Here is a 16,399-nt window from a genome sequence, read left to right as displayed (position 1 = left end):
ACAGCATCAGCGATACTTTCAGTGCAGCATAACTTCAGGGTCTATAACACTTCATTCATTGGAATGACATGATGTCAACCCCGTTGCTCTTCTAAACAAGACAATAATGGAATTTCTCTGTCGTGGAAAGGTAAAGTTGTCACTCACTGAGCAAAACGAAACCTGCACCCTATCCGCAGTTTCGGGAGCACACTGGGATGGGCGGCGGGCTGGAAGTGCCACGGACTTTTTCACTCGTGGGGTAGTCCCGTCCAGGAAGGGCTGGTCCTCCGGCTCTCCCTGAGCAGGGCAAGCACGGAAAGCAGAGGGCACAGTCTCTCCTCTTTCTCCCCCTACTCCTGGATCCCTGCACTTCCCTCGCCCCTCGCTCCCGCAGCTGCGGACCGGCAGCCAGCGCCCCCGCACCTCCCTGCGCCCCGCCCGGCCCGTCCGAGCCCGGGGCAGCCCCGCGCCCGCGCTCACCTTGTTGGTGAAGCTGAAGGCCAGGTAGAAGAGGCAGAAGGCGAGGCCGCCCGCCGGCCTCTTCAAATACATCAGTCAGCGCGGGCGCGGAGCTCGGCGGGCGGCGGCCATCGGCCGTGGAGGGGACACGTCGCCTCAGCGGGCGCCGCCTCTGCGGGGCCGCTGCTGCCGCCCGGCGGCCGGGCCGAGCCCGGAGCGGGCGGGCCGGGCTCAGGGCGGCCGTGCCGGGCCCAGGGCGGCAGTGCGGGGCCTGGAGCTGCAGTGCCGGGCTCGGCGAGGCCGAAGCGGACTCAGGGCGGCTGTGCTGGGCTCGAAGCGGCCGGCAGCGCCGCAGGCCGGGCACAGCCGGAGCCCGGGCGGCAGCGGCCGAACCGTGACCGGCAGGGGAGAGGACATCGTCCCCTCTCCTCCGCCCTTGTGAGACCCCCACCTGGAGTGCTGCGTCCAGCTCCGAGGCACTCGGCGGGGGAAAGACCTGTTGAAGCAAGTCCTGAGGAGAGACGCAAAGATCATCAGAGGGCTTGGAGCACCTCTTCTGTGAAGACAGGCTGAGAGAGCTCGGAGAATAGAACGCTGTGGAGGGACCTTACACCAGCCTTTAAGTGCCATGGGGACCTGCAAGAGACCTGCAAAGGGACTTTTTACATGTGCATGTGGTGGTAGGGGGAATAGCTTTAAACTGAAAGAGGGCAGATTTAGACTAGATGTAAGAAAGATATATTTTACGGTGCACTGGTGAGATGCTGGAACAGTTGGTGGATACACCATCTCCAGAAGTGTTCAAGACCAGGCTGGACAGGGCTCAGAGCAACCTGATCTAGTTGAAGATGTCTAGCAGGATGCTCTGCCCTGGAATGTGGTCAAGCAACTTGGACAATGATCTACTTACAAGGCTATTAGTCCAGTGGTGGACTGAGAGGGCATCAAGCTCGTTTTGGTGTTGAGTTACGATAACACCAGTTGGACACATCAACCCCAAATTAACATACTGACACTGAAGTAAAAGTTTGGCAGACAAGTTGCTAAGCTGACCTGGAGATAATATGACTGGCAGTCAGTCACTTTACACTATAAAAGTCCAGTCCATTTTCATATGGTTAGGTTCTTCTAATATCCCTTCTTGGAGTGTGTATGAAGATTCCTCCATTGGGTGGGGACACCTCTTAAAGTTAGTCCTTTGAGGCTGAGTGAAAGAGATTTTGCCCATGGTCATTGGTATGGGTGAGTAACATCAATCAATCTCTGCTTTAAGAACTATTTCTTTTTACTAGTTTTAACAGAATTGCTTCAATATAATTGCTTTGATAAAGTGCACTGTACCATCCTATCCAAGTAGTTTTATCTTCTATTGCATGTAGTAAATAATTCTGATTAAGATCTCTTTGTCTAATCATTTATCATAATGAAACATTCATTTTAATATAAATAGATCTGCTTTGCCATCATGTATCCTACAGCACAAAGTTGTACAGAGCCGTTAATTTGTTGTTAATTAATAAGTTGTTAATCACACCTCTATAATTTCTTAAACCATTGACAGTCTGAGACTAAGATTGAATCCAGATGCACCTTGGCTCCTCTCTGAGAAGGAACTTAGAAAGCAAGGGGATCCTTTCTGTACCTCATGGCTCAATGAGGGGCTTCTCCAATAAACTTTGTCTGAAGCTCCTGCTCCCACCCATGACAAGAGTCCCTGCTTATTGCAGGGGGCTGGACTAGATGGCTAACTTTAAAGGCCCCTTCCAACCAACTATTCTATGTTCCTATGATTCACTGATGACATGTGAACTATAAATATCCCGGGCAGGTGAGAAGCAGTGAAAGACATGCCCTGTCAGGTCATGGTTATCAGGTGATCTTCTATTATGGCCTAGGTAAGCCTTGTTTTTCCCAGACCTGGTATTAGCAAGGCCCTATCTTTGCAGTTCTTACACAAAGTACAGGGTCCTCTCTGTACATGTACATCCTCTTTTTAGAGGACAGAGCAAAACAGCATAAATAAGGAACATTATTTATGAACATGGTTTAAACAAGGGAGGGAGGGAGGCACTAAGTGGTCAAATCCAGGCCATAAAATTAGCCTGTTTAACCTGCTATGTTTAGCCTCAAAAGCCATGGTCAACAGAGTGCAACAGCTGAACAGCTGACCTCCACCAAGATAAATTCAAGTATTTTGGTGCATCAGATGTCATCCTATCTGGTTTGTAAGTCGATGGCCCAACACACACATCAATTTCCAGTGCTGAAATGTTTGGTCCATCCAGACCCACAGACTGATGAGTCACTGTAATGGATGTGTTATAGATGGCAGGGTGACACAGCATTTCCGCTTTGCAGAGCACCTGTTTATGTACAAATGTCAAATGTGTATTTGGCAAACAAAGGCATACTTTGCATTGTGCCACAAATTCAGCCTGTAAACCTTTGAAAGAAAGTAAAGTGTACAGATATCTACAAAGACTAATGTAAGCATGCAGTAAGAGTACTTTTGACATTTTTATTACAGTTTTTACATTTTACATTTATTACATTTTTATACATTTATTACTATTTTTCATGCAAAACATTACAATGATATCTCTGAGCTTTCGGTAGTATTTCTTAGTGCAAGTGGGAGACTTGGCCAAAGATTACATACTTCCTTACAGCCAAATACAGAGGTAGGTTTGGATTCTTATAGGCTACTTACAATGAGGGAGTAAGAATGAAGATGTAAATTTCTGCTAATGTTGTTTATCAGAACTGACTTGAATTACATACAAAGTAATCACTATGCAGCTTTGGAATTCTTTTGAAAATATGAAGGGAAGTTTCTGCTCTATCTAGATTTTTAACTATTTTTATTGGGAGGTATGAATGTGTTGCAAATGATTTTGTTTACACATCATTTCATAGAACATTTCTTTTTAACACAATTCAGTTCAAAGATTGATTCATTCATGTAAGAGGTCATAGGAGCAACGCACAATCAGGAATATTTAAGAGACTAAAATAAAACACTTATTTTTGAAAATTAAAAAGTTAATAATAAGACATAGGAATATTTAGTCACTATTCATGTCTTTCTGAATCAAAACCTACCAAAACCCATTTTCTTAATCAGTGCTTGTACAGCTGTGCAAGAATAACAATTTTTCCCAGGGAAGCAGGACATTGTTTTGATATTCTGCTCATATATAAAACTGTTAATTTTAGACAAAGAAGATAGACAGGAGCATGGCAGTAATCTTCATACCCCAAAAAGGCAGCTGCAAAGGGAAAGAAATAATGGCTTTTCACCAGGGCTAAGTAGGGAGAGGGTAAGAAACGTGCTGGTACTGCATCACCAGATAAAGCCACTCTCATCAGCATTTGGCAGTGCTGTGGTAACCATTGAACCTGATGATTTTAAAGGTCTTTTGCCATTTAAATGATTCTGTGGTCCTATAATGGCTTTGTGGCAAAGCCTGTGTCATGCCTGCAGGTCGTGTGTTACAGCCTGGGTCCCTGCCCTCTTCCAAATGGTTTGTCTTTTAGTTGGGAACTTTCTGGGGTAATGAACTCTGGAACAGAGTGTCTTAGGGGACTGTAATGTGTTACATCATTGCAGGTTGCTAAGGACAAATAAGAGGAACTTTGGCCAATGAAGCTGATTCTTGCATGGCTGAGATTGATATGAATGGCCTTTACTGGGCCTGCCTGGCAGCAGGGCTTTGCTAAATGTAAAACAGGGAACGTTGAGCAGGCTGGGGGATGCCAGAGAGGCTACAGAATCCCTTATTACTTCTGCCCTTGCAGCCACCCAGCTTTCCTAGGCTGTATTTCAGATTATCAGCAGTGACTGTGACGGTGCATTTGTCTGGCTGCAGACAGATACCTTCAACAGCTGATGATGAGCCAGGCCAGAGGAGATTTCTAGGCATTGCTTTCTTCCTTTAAGGAAACTTGCCGAAGTAGACCTAATGTGCCATAGCAAAACACTATCCTGTTGCTGCTATCCTGGAAATAGGACATTTTAGTCAAAATACTATTTTCTAGATAAACACTATGTATCAAATTGAGATGTAAAAGGCAGGTCACATACAAAGTATTTAAATTTCTATCTGCAGTGACTTAGAGGATTGGGATCAAATCAATTTGTTTGCTTATGGTTTGGTTAATTTGTTGTGGTTTTTTCTTGTTCTCTCAGTTATTTTCTGAAATAAATACAAATGCCAACTGTTTCATTTCACAGAATCAATTAGATTGGAAAAGACCTCTGAGACTGAGTCTGATCTATGAACAAACACCAAGTCGATTAGACCATGGCACCGAGTGCCACATCCAGTCTTTCCTTAAACACCTCCAGGAATGGTGACTCCACCACCTCCCTGGGCAATCCATTCCAATCTAATCATCCTTTCTGTGAAAAAACTCTTCCCAAAGTCCAATCTAAACCTCCCCCGGCACAGTTTAAGGCTATGTACTTTGGTCCTGTCGATTGCTGCCCGGGAGAAGAGGCCGACCCCCAGCTGGCTACAGCCTCCTTTCAGGTGTTTGTAGAGAGCGATAAAGTCACCCCTGAGCCTCTTTTTCTCCAGGCTAAACACCCCCAGCCCCCTCAGCTGCTCCTCGTGGGACATGTCCTCCAGACCCTTCACCAGTTCCTGCTCTATCCTGCCCTTCTCTGGACTCCATTTCACCCATTTGTTTTGCCGCTGGCTGTTTGGTTTTTTGGGTTTTTTTTTTCCTCCCATCGTTTCCTTGGTTACTTCCCGAGATAAAAACAAACACCAGCTATTTAATTTCTCCCTTCCGCGTTACCACCAGCCCAGCGCAGCCCGGCGCTGTCCCTCAGTCCCCGGGTAGGGGCGGCCGGGCGAGGGCCCCGGCAGGCTCAGCAGGCCGCCGCTGAGGCCGCGGCCGCCCCGGTGACATCACCGGAAAGGCGGGACACCCCCGGCCAATGGGCCGCCTGACGGCCGCGGAGAACGGGGGAGGACCCGGAAGGTTTGGCAGTGGGAGCGTTGCTGCCCCGCGGAGAGACCCCGCTCCTGCCGCCCGCCCGTCCCTGCGTGCCCGATGGACTCGGTGGGAGTCGCCGCCGCCGCGCCCGACGCCAGGCCGGGCTCCGCCTGGCAGAGCAAGGTGAGCGCTGTGCCGGCACCGCGGGGCCGCGGCCGCCGCTCTCCGGGCTCCGGGAAGGTGGAGGAGCAGGAGGAAAAGGACCGAGGCCGTGGAGAGGGCGCTGCGAGGTGGTGCCAGCACCACCAGGGTCACGGTCGCTCGGTAGAGCGACCCGAGCGTGGTTTGCTGTTACCGGCAATTGTGTCTGTGGGGGTGAGAGCTGTTGTGACAAGCCGGTAACTGAGTTGCTTCCCTCCAAGGGAGTTGGTTATCCCGGCGGTAGGCACTGAGTCCCAGCTTGCTTGGATTCGTCATTCCCCAGCCTCCGCCTCCCCGAGCGAGGTGTGTGTGTGTCCCTCTGCGGTTTTCAGGGCATGTTTTACGATGGCTGACCTTTCAGGGCTTTAGAAGCGCGGGAGGAAGCTGTGCGTAAGCCATTGCTGTTGGATTATTCCAAGAGAAGTTTTACACAGATTGTGTGTCTGCTTGTATGCAAACCTCCTGGGGAGGCTTTACCCCCTGTCTTCAGAGGGTACCGACCCTGACAAACTGACTTTCTTCCTTCATTAATAAGTGACTATCAACAATCTTTCAACCCCAGTTCTCCATGTTGTGTTTATGAAACTACTCTTTGAGTAGTTCTCCAAGTATCTGTAGAAGAGCCCTTACAAGATTACATGACCTTATTTTGGAGCCAGCAATAGCTAATTTTCCTGATTATTGTGTTGCCACTGCTCAAGTCTTGCTGACTTGAATAAAATGTTTATTTACAGTGTCCTTGGGGAGCTCCTAGCACAACATCAATATCATGTTCTCTTGCTGATGTAATGAGTGAACAGCTGGCAAAAGAATTGCAGCTGGAAGAAGAAAATGCTGCTTTTCCTGAAGTGGTTGCGTAAGTTTAAGTCCTGGATTAGTGATCTCCATAGTTGTGATGCCCTCTTCTCTCTCTTGTGTGTTTTCTTACAGTGTGCTCAGTGCATAGCTATATAGTAAATGATTTGCCTGTTGTCCCTAACTCTGCTTCTTTAGGTCTTCTTCAGTGAAGATGGCTTCCTCAGCTAAAAGTCTTCCATAGATTCTTTTCTCTGTTGCTCTTCCTTCCTTGTTGATGTTTTCTTTGCATTTTCTGGGGGTGTTAACACAGTCTATAAACTATATTTAGAGAAATGTCAGAAATGGTTTTATTCTATCCTTTCAGGAATTCTTGTCAACAGTGTACAATGTTATTTTGAAAACTGTCAGGTATATCACCTGTATCCTCCCAATACCTGAAAGCTCTAAACAAAGGCCAAGAACTTGCTAGTTCTAAAATTGTACAAATTTTGACTATCTTTCTTGTGAAGCAAAACAAAGCAATACAATTTTGGACGTTTTAAACCTATAAATAAGTGTATATACCTGCATACACCTGTATGCCTTCTTTTTTTTTCCTTGAAGGACGTCTTAAAAATAGAGCTTAATGCTTCTTGCAGAATGGTAAACAAGCAAAAGTTTAAGTAAAATTTGCATGGTAAATGAGTAGCAAAGAGAAATGAAGTCATGAGCTATTAATATTGAGTGTTGGCTTGGAGAGGAGGCAGACAGCTGAGATCCATTCCTTTCTGTGCAGTTCTTCATGAAGTCTGTTGTATAGAGTAGGATAGTGGTATAAAGCAGTGTTTCTGCTTAGATTTCTGTGTTTAATTTTTTTTAAATTCCTGTTTTCATCTTATGTAGTGCTGCTGAAGGACCATTTATTACAGGAGAAAATATTGACACTTCTAGTGATCTAATGTTAGCTCAGATGCTGCAGATGGAATTTGACAGAGAATACGATGCACAGCTTCGGCGTGAAGAGAGGAAGATCAATGGAGATAGCAAAGGTACCTTCATCAGAAGGAACATTTTTGCTTTGGAGCTATTCTTGGCACTTAGCTTAAACTGGCAGGGCTGTGAGGATGTAGAAAATCCCTGATAATCACAATCATGTTTATTTGTTTTGTTTCTCAAGTCTCCATATCATTTGAAAATTATCGGAAAGTGCATCCCTATGACAGTGATAGCTCAGAGGATGAGGTTGATTGGCAGGATACCCGTCATGATCCATACAGAGCAGGTATGTGACAGCTTTAAACAATACAATTTCTTCAGCCAATAGACCTGAGAATATGACAGAGTTAAATTACGTCTTGTTTTAATGTAAGGAGAGACACCAGCTACCTTTAAAATCAGGTCACCTCAATGAGAGGTGTCAGCAGGAGGTTGGGTGGGTAACTTCAGGCTTCTGTCTGCCAGTATATTGGCTTCAGTGGCTGAATCTGAATTACCAGATTATTTCCAAAATAACCAGTGTACATGGGAAGTATTGTGGGATGTGCTTATCTGTCATCTACCTTTGGATGATATGGTTACATATCGTCTGCACATGATATTGAATACTCCTCTTGTAACATGCCGGAAATGTGTCTGACACCCCAGAGAAGACATAGAAGTAAGTTGTAACATGGCCAAAGAAGCTGTCATGCTTAGGATAAGAGAAGGATGTATTAAGATTGTACAATTGCAGTAATTTATTCTGTTTTATAAATAAAATTATGTTGCTTTTGTGGATATTGTGGGACTTCTGTGGGCATTGGTTATGTTTGTTTGGATGTAAAGTTTGCTTTATTTTTCTCACTGCTGGCAGATAAACCTACTACTACACCGAGAAGGGGTTTCATAGGTAAAGGAAAAGACATTACTACGAAACATGATGAAGTGGTATGTGGAAGAAAAAACACTGCTCGCATGGAAAATGTAAGTGAAAATTTAGGGAAACTTATTTTGTGTGTAAAACTGGAATGCTGCAATTCAGCCAAAGAACTAATTCTGCTTGTCTACCAGTGCTGCTGGGTAGGGTGCTGACTTTTATTTTTTTCCTGTTGGATGAAAGCAAAGCAGTCTTCTCTTTATTCACATTCTATAATCACATTGGCGGTGTGAGTTTTGTGGGTTTTCTGTTTAATAATAGTTTGTTATTGAGCAATTCAAGAATTTGCACAGAACTGTTTGGGCAAAACAAAACTATCAGCAAGTTTGGCACACAAGCAAATGAAACACGAAAGCTATTTTTGAAAAGCATAGAGGTTGTGTAATCTTTCTTCTAATTAATTTTGTCTGATAAGCCAAGTAATTTATTTTCAGTCAATTGTTTGACTTAGAGCTTTTCAGTCTGTTTATCTGTAGTACATACCTTTCATTTTCTTTAAGGTAACTGGTGCAACTTCTGTAAATAAGGAAATGCTGCAAGTACTGTTTTTGCGGGATGTTAGGTAATCTCATATTAATTTGGGCAGAACTTTGAGTTCTGAGTTTAAAGCAGTGTGTTTTTTTAACATAGTGACAACATTGCACAAAGTGGATTTCATATAGGTCCAAATCTGTCCTGTTTTTCCAAATCAGAATGAGAAATTTCTGTTTGTGCCAACTTTTGGTGTCTGCAAGTAACAATGCTTAAATTCCTATTATTTCTGCTTGTAGTTTGCACCTGAATTCCAAGTTGGGGATGGAATTGGGATGGACTTAAAACTGTCAAATCAAGTCTTCAATGCCTTAAAGCAGCATGCATACTCTGAGGAACGTCGAAGTGCAAGGCTCCACGAGAAGAAGGAGCACTCCACTGCTGTATGTTTTTAATAAAGTCTCTCTCTCTCTCTCTCTACTCCTTATCTTGTGTAATAGCAACACACTGCTGGGTAACTTCTTGCAACATTCCGTTTTTAGTAAAACAGCTAAGCAACATTATGTTAACATTGCTGAAGGAAATTATATCAGCCAGCTCCTACTAGAAAAAGGCTCTTTGTTTGAGCTGCATTACTGTGACAGCCATGTTGAAGTAAGAGCAAGCAGCTACTGTTTTTTTCTCTTTGTCTTTCTAAACTTGTCTCTTAATCAGCTACAATGAGTAAACTACCTGGAAATTATTTATAGAAACATCCAGAGGACTAATCCTCTGCAGTTGAACCATATGGCTCCAAATATCTGTCTTCATAACAAGTTTCAGGAAGATGAGGTGATCTAATAATTTAGGAATTTACTTGGTAGACTGTATGCGTGAGTTTGGAGTAGGACCTCTGGTAATTCCTCATGTGGACTTCTTAAAATTGGTGTGTTTTGCTTTGCTTTATTTTTACTTATATAAAAAAATATAATACGTGGGATATTGTGATTCATGATTTGTAAAGGCTTCTTGAAAACACTGTAGAAAGTGCTGTTGAGCCACAGTCTGTATGTGCAATTAGTAAAATACTCTATGTGCTGCACAGCTGATGGGGAACTAAGAGTATTAAATCATTAAATCAGTCCTCAAGCAGATTTGCTTTGCTTCAGATATTTATTTTGGTTTGGCTTTTTTTTCTTCCCTCTGTCAGTTGAGAGAACTTTCATTAATACATTATTCTTTACACTTAGTTGAATTCTTGTGATGCATAAATATTCTAAACTCATGGTAAAGCAAAGAATTGCTTTATTGAATTGAGTATTCATGTCTTGCCTATTCATTCTATTAATCTCTTGTAGGAGAAAGCAGTGGATCCTAAAACACGTTTACTTCTGTACAAGATGGTCAATTCTGGGATGCTGGAGACCATCACAGGCTGCATCAGCACAGGAAAAGAATCTGTTGTTTTTCATGCCTATGGAGGAAAGTGAGTATATTGTTTGTTGCTGATGATAGCTTTAATTACAAGAAATTATTTAAAAAGCAGAAGACAAAATAGTTAAACATCTGCACCTTTTTTATTTCTGAGACTTAAAGGCTGTATATGCAGATAATAATAAAATCTGAAAACCAAATGATACCAACCATAAAGGAAAAAAATCCTCACTTTCTTCCGTGGCAGCTGTTAATGAATGGGGAGAAATCCACCATGCCTTTCTGTGGAAAAAATGTTCTCCTTTTATAAGAAAGAAATCTTGAGATTTTTGAGAAATTTTCTACTGACCTGCCCTGGACCACAGAGCTGTCATGAGGATCTTGGGCTACCTGAAGGTTGTCTTTCCATAGAAATTGCTCTACTGTCAGCTCTATATTTGCACCTCAGTGGAGGTGCTGTTTACTTTCAGGTTGAGAATAGTGTTGAGATGCAGGTCACTTCTTGAATCCTTCCTGCCATACTGGAAGGATTAGAGTGCATTATGGTGACTGCATTGTGTTTAACTGACTTTAAAACAGTGATGTTTGAGAAAGAGCTAATAAAATTCAAATACAGTTAATGTATTTAGAGATGTCAAGAGAGAAAGTTGGAGTTGGGGAGAAAAGATGTACCTTACAAATCTGGAGAGGTAACCTATTTGATAAGCAACTTATAATCAAAATGCCAAAACCCAAACATGGGTAAGTTATAGAACATATGTAAGTTTAATCATGGAATTGTTATAAACTTAAGTTGGCTTTTAAATGTCATAGAAAATTATATCCTCTCTTATATTAAAAATTGCTGTATGTTGCAAGGTATAAAAACCCAAACCCATGCATTTGCTTGTAAATATGTGAATAGTTAACTTTGTTATATATTTCTCTTTTTCCATGAGCAGTGCAACTGAAGATAAAGTTATTCCTCCAGAATGTGCCATCAAAGTGTTTAAAACAACTCTTAATGAATTCAAGAACCGTGACAAATACATTAAGGATGACTACAGATTTAAAGACCGCTTCAGTAAATTGAATCCACGAAAAATTATCCGTATGTGGGCTGAGAAAGAAATGCATAACTTAACAAGGTAAAGAAAGGAAAAGGAAGTGTAGTTGCCAAATGCCTGTCAGTTTCCTATTCTCTGTTTAAAGAAGTTATTCTGTGTCTGGGTGTTTGACTTTTAGGCCAGAATAATATACAACCTGGCACAGATTGAATAAGCCTCTGTTTTTTTACAGTTTAATAAGCTGTTGGCATCTTCAGTGATTTTGCAGCAGAATTTACAGGCCCATGAAGTTAACAGGTTCTAGTTGTAAAAGTGATTAGTATTCAGTAAGCATTTTTAGATTCACTTATAACTTCAGAATCTGAATTTTCCTGTGTAAAATACTGTGAAATACATATAATTATTCAGTTTTCAATTCTCTCTAAGACTTTGTTTACTCTGGATCAAGTTTCTCACTCAGCTCTCAAGCGGGAACTAGAACTTTGAGGACTTTGAAGCTTTTGTTCTGTTTTTCTTGATCAGTATCTATTTTCTGATCCACAGAATGCAAAATGCAGGAATTCCTTGTCCTCAAGTGGTTATCCTTAAGAAACACGTCTTGGTTATGTCTTTCATTGGCCAGGATCAAGTCCCAGCTCCTAAACTAAAGGATGTAACACTTAGTAGTGAAGATATGAAAAAGGCCTACTATCAGATTCTTAATGTAAGATGATGCTGATTTCTCCTCCAGTTCTGGGTTGTATTTTCTTTTAAGGGAATAACTGTAAGGACAAATGAGCACTTATTTACTTTTCAGGATGCTTACATAATTTTCAAGATAGGAAGTCCAAAGTCTTATTTCGCTGCTGTTTAATGTGTGACTTAGAATCAATAAGAAATTATGCACTGGAAAAAAATAAAATTAAATTTAATCTTAATCTGAGTGGAAAACATTCTGGAATTTGATGACAAACAGATGCTTAACAGCAGAGGAATTGTGAGCAAGTAGTCCTCCTTTTATAGAAGCAGTATGTGGTTTAGAGAATTCTCTGAAGTCTTTCTGGGCTTACCAAACACTTAATTCATATTGCTTAAGCACTCTCCAGTGGATCGCCCGCCCACTTTTCAGCAGACCTAGAAACTAGAGAATTAATTAGGATATTGTATGGTGGATGCTTTCATTTCCTGTTATCTGCTTGGTTCAAACACACACCTGCTAACTGTCCACTCACTATTATAGAAATTAAAAAAACCCAACCAGGCAACCAGCCCCACAGCTTGTTCACAGGAATGGTTTAGGTCTCAAATGAATGAGACCAGTGAGCAACACAGCTGTATTTTAAGTGAATTTGTGTACTGGTTAGGATTCAGTCTCTACAGCTGTGAGACTTCCTTCCTGTTTGATAGGAGTGAAAATGACATGTATTTAGAGAACATGCTTATCTGTCTTCTGCACTTGGACTGCTTGGCAGAGCTCACTTGAGTTTACCAGAGTAACTCTCCTCACTTTGCCAAAGCTAAGTGAAGTGATAAAAGCTTAGTTTGCTGGCAGTCTGCCAAAACTGCCATTCCCTGGATGAAAGTGTGTTGAAGACTTGGTTAAAAATTATGTAAATTATGTGGGTGATTAGGGAAAGGTGGGGTTGTTTTGGCTTTTTTTTTTTTTTTTAATATCATCATGCTGGCAATATTTATTTGGAGTATAGCATACTTCCTTCATTAATTTGGTTCCTTGCAGATGATGCAGCAGCTGTATAGGGAGTGCAACCTGGTCCATGCAGATCTGAGTGAATACAACATGCTTTGGCATGATGGGAAGGTGAGTTTGTTCTTAATTTGGGGGAAAAAGGTTTCATCTACTGTGAAATACTAACACAAAGTGGATTGCTATTTCTCTGTGACTACAGGTCTGGCTTATTGATGTCAGTCAGTCTGTGGAGCCAACCCATCCTCATGGACTTGAGTTTTTGTTCAGAGACTGTAGGAATGTTTCACAGGTAGGACCTCTTTGTCTGACAATCTTCTGTTATGCTGTATGTTTTCTAAAATACAAAATATCTTAAATATATAGAAGATTACTCTTGCATATTTTTCATGCTGATAGTGTCCTCTGAAAGTGAAAAAATGTGGTAAAGTAAAATTGTACCACTAAAATGTAAAATTTAAAACTTCTTTCAGTTATCTGTGGGTCAGCAAAAACAAAAACGTAATTTTGGGTAAATGTAGCAACTGGGGAAAGTCAAAGGAATATTTTGTTCTGTGTAGTAAAGTGTTTCATGTGTGCTCTTTATATTGATTAGTTCTTCCAGAAAGGAGGCGTGGCAGAAGCACTTAATGAGCGTGAACTCTTCAACGCTGTCTCAGGTTTAAATATTACAGCTGACAATGAAGTAGACTTCCAAGCAGAGGTATAGCTTTCTCTGTCTAACAGTTTTAATTTGGTTAGCTATGGTAGCTATTATAATACCTTAACTTTCCACATTTAGTTTGTGTGATTTGTGTTCAGTGTGAGTAAAACTTCAGCATTCTGCATTTCTTTTTAAAACTTTGAATATTTCAGCCTAGTACAAACATTTACAGAAACTCTGACAGACCTCTCCACCCCCTTTCCTGATCACCCTGCTCCCAAGCAGAAAAGACTTCATGTTGAATATATTTGCTTCATTTCAGCATTAGGGCAAATCTAGTGATCTGTTTTAGTTTAAAAGTTGTTGTCTTACCTTACATACATTTAAGATTGTACAGCAAAAGGAAAGTTGGGTTAAAAATAATAATTATTCTACCACTTATTTTTCATTGTTTAGATGTTAATTTATTTGAATTTTAAGTTTAGGCTAGCATTTTCAATTTTGAAGCTTAAAATCATGCTAATGTAAATATGAATCATTGGTCACTGCTGTCTTTCAATCTTCAGCCTTTGGCTGTAACTCCTCAAGGCCTGCATCCTGATATCAGATTTAAAAAAAGTTGTCAAACATTCTATATTTTCTAACTAAAGTAAGGCCAATGTGGCAATTTTACTCTCCCTAATTACTAATGACATTGCAAGTTTGTGCTAGTTCAGCATGGAGTAGGTGGGAGGTGAAAATTAGGTGACTTCTGGGGCAGGTGGTCAAAGAAAGAAAGAGATAAAGGGAACACTGTGTTGCAGTTCCATGATATCTGTGTCACTGGAGAAAGGCACACTTCTATACTTTGAGGAATACAGCTGAAGTCTTAAGAAAAAAATCCAGTCCTCCCTGCAACTGGTGCATTTTAGTTAGGTAGCTTCAAACTATAAAGAAGTGCTACTCATTTTAGTTACTTGTTGAGAACAGATGTTTCAAGGTGTAACTGGCTGTATTCAAGCTGTTACATGTGACTGAATCTTTGAAATAGCAACATTTTACATACCTGCTTTGGCCTCAAAATGTACTTTTTAATGCAGTTTAGAAGTGTTCTGCTGCTAGCATGGTTTTATGATTTCAGCACGGTTTTATTTTTGGCTCTCTAGATTGAAGCTTTGGAGAAGATGAATGAAGATCACGTGCAGAATCATGGAAAGAAACTGTCAACATTTTCCAGTGATGGAGACCCACCTATATATGATGAATAGCACTGAGTTTATAGCTGCTGACGAAACAAAACACAAATTTACTGCTTCTGACTATGTTGGTGCAGTGATAAATGTCAACTGCCAGTGTCAAGAGAGTGGTTGGCTGAGAATACCAAAATGGAAAACACAGCAAGCATAATGGTGATGCCTCAGTGGTTTGCTTTTTTTTAACTTGTCCCACACATCAGGCTGGCACTGTGAGAATGGACTGTCACTACCACTTTGAACAGACTGACAAATTCACCAATTGCCCAGTTACATTAGACTAATGTAGCTCAGATGGTCATATTTTGCATGATTCAGAGCTTACATATCTTTTAGTCTAAAAAAAAAATTAAAAAGCATCTATATTGTCCAAAGTATTTAGTGGGAAAGAAACCACACTAGAAGAGTCCCTCTTTTTTTTTCCTAATGCAACTTGAAAAACTAATCAAACATTTTGTATGGACACAATGTCTTTCATCCATCTCCACCAAGGGCAAAATGACAAGGCAAACTCTGCACTGCAGTCATATGAAAATGTTAACTTAGCAAAGTAACGTACTTATAAACGCAAAAGTCTGTACTTTTTCATTTGAAGTACAGGGGGGAATGTGGCTCTAATTATCTCTGTAAATAGTGTTGGTTATTACATGGGAAACAGATTTTAATCCAACCAGAAGAGGGCTTCCTTGGTGACATGCCAGCAAATCCTGAGTCAATGATGTATAATAAAGAGTCAGTTCAGGTAGCTTCACTCTTAATACACAAATGGTTTCAAGAACTTGGTGCAAGCCAAAAATAAACCTATAATAATACTGTCTCTACCTACAATATCAGTTTGGAGCATCAAATTTTCTTGCCCTAAAGATAATCACAGACAAATCTGAGTATTCTTTTTGTACCTGTAAGCAAAAGAAGCTCTGTTTAGAAATGGTGTCTGATACTGGTTTCCACAGTCTATTTATTCTTAATGTCAGTCTGTCATTTTTTTTTTTTTTTTCCCCAGCAACTTCTAAATTCTAAATAGTGATGTTTCTCTCCAAAAAGCACATTTAAAGATGAACTGATGTGGTGGGATAGTTTGGAATTAAGGAATTCTAATCAACTTCTTTTTAACTGGTTTCTACTTTCTGATGCTGCTCTTTATCAAGCAGACTATAGTGATGCTACATGTGACCTTCTCACAGTGTGCTGTGAAAGTGACTTTTTTATCTCTTTTTGTTGGAAAACTGGTGGTGAAGTAAAATCTTAAGATCTTGTGGTGGTATTCTTGCATGGTTCTTTGCATCATGGAGGCCTTCATTGATCTTTGGTGCTTCACTAGAGCAGTCTCAGGGTAGGACTACACTAATTCCTTACAAGAATATAAAAATGACTGATTGGGTGGGTAGTACATGAACAGTAAACAACCTTGGTTTTGCCAGTTTCATCCCAACACTTGAATCCTCTTCCTTTTTCTAAAGCAGACAAGTATCTTGCATTTACCCCTTACTTTTGAAATAAAGGAACTTGTATCTTTTGGATACTTAAGTCTGTTTCGAATTTCCCAGTGAAACACTTTTCCAAAATAATGGTATCAGGGAAAGAATAGACTGAGTACTACAAGGGAAGTGCTAACCTCTTCAGGAAGACTAC

The 16,399-nt window shown here is 41.1% G+C and overlaps 2 protein-coding genes across 5 annotated transcripts in view; one reads left to right on the top strand and one right to left on the bottom strand.

Annotated features, from left to right (window-relative positions):
* The window catches only part of SLC35D4 (solute carrier family 35 member D4), a 55,971-nt gene extending 55,370 nt beyond the window's left edge, over positions 1–601 (bottom strand). For all 4 annotated transcript variants that reach the window (XM_014254314.2, XM_014254322.2, XM_014254317.2 and 1 more), the window contains exon 1: positions 463–601. In XM_014254314.2, coding sequence (XP_014109789.1) covers positions 463–534 — 72 coding nt within the window. In that variant the 5' untranslated portion in view covers positions 535–601. The remainder of the gene's footprint in view (positions 1–462) is intronic.
* Positions 602–5,311: 4,710 nt separating this feature from the next.
* On the top strand, positions 5,312–16,023 carry RIOK3 (RIO kinase 3). The gene is made up of 13 exons (XM_005517216.3): positions 5,312–5,568; positions 6,321–6,442; positions 7,267–7,412; positions 7,541–7,645; positions 8,216–8,325; positions 9,049–9,192; positions 10,087–10,214; positions 11,104–11,289; positions 11,752–11,911; positions 12,926–13,006; positions 13,095–13,184; positions 13,488–13,595; positions 14,681–16,023. The coding sequence occupies exons 1-13, from the start codon at positions 5,503–5,505 to the stop codon at positions 14,780–14,782; spliced, it is 1,548 nt and encodes a 515-aa protein (XP_005517273.1). The 5' UTR covers positions 5,312–5,502; the 3' UTR covers positions 14,783–16,023.
* Positions 16,024–16,399: the final 376 nt, after the last annotated feature.

Source organism: Pseudopodoces humilis, chromosome 1, assembly GCF_049639895.1.
Source record: "Pseudopodoces humilis isolate 2021_Gansu_Grassland_sample_001 chromosome 1, ASM4963989v1, whole genome shotgun sequence".
Classification (NCBI taxonomy): Eukaryota; Metazoa; Chordata; class Aves; order Passeriformes; family Paridae; genus Pseudopodoces; species Pseudopodoces humilis.
Note: the sequence above shows the minus strand (reverse complement) of the source record. Positions and strands in the feature narration are given on the sequence as shown.

Excerpts from the sequence above, each read along its gene's own strand:
- RIOK3 (XM_005517216.3), top strand. The coding sequence starts at position 5,503 with ATGGACTCGGTGGGAGTCGCCGCCGCCGCGCCCGACGCCAGGCCGGGC. Across the intron at positions 9,193-10,086 it reads AGAAGGAGCACTCCACTGCT|GAGAAAGCAGTGGATCCTAA; the intron begins GTATGTTTTTAA and ends AATCTCTTGTAG. Across the intron at positions 13,185-13,487 it reads ACTGTAGGAATGTTTCACAG|TTCTTCCAGAAAGGAGGCGT; the intron begins GTAGGACCTCTT and ends TATATTGATTAG.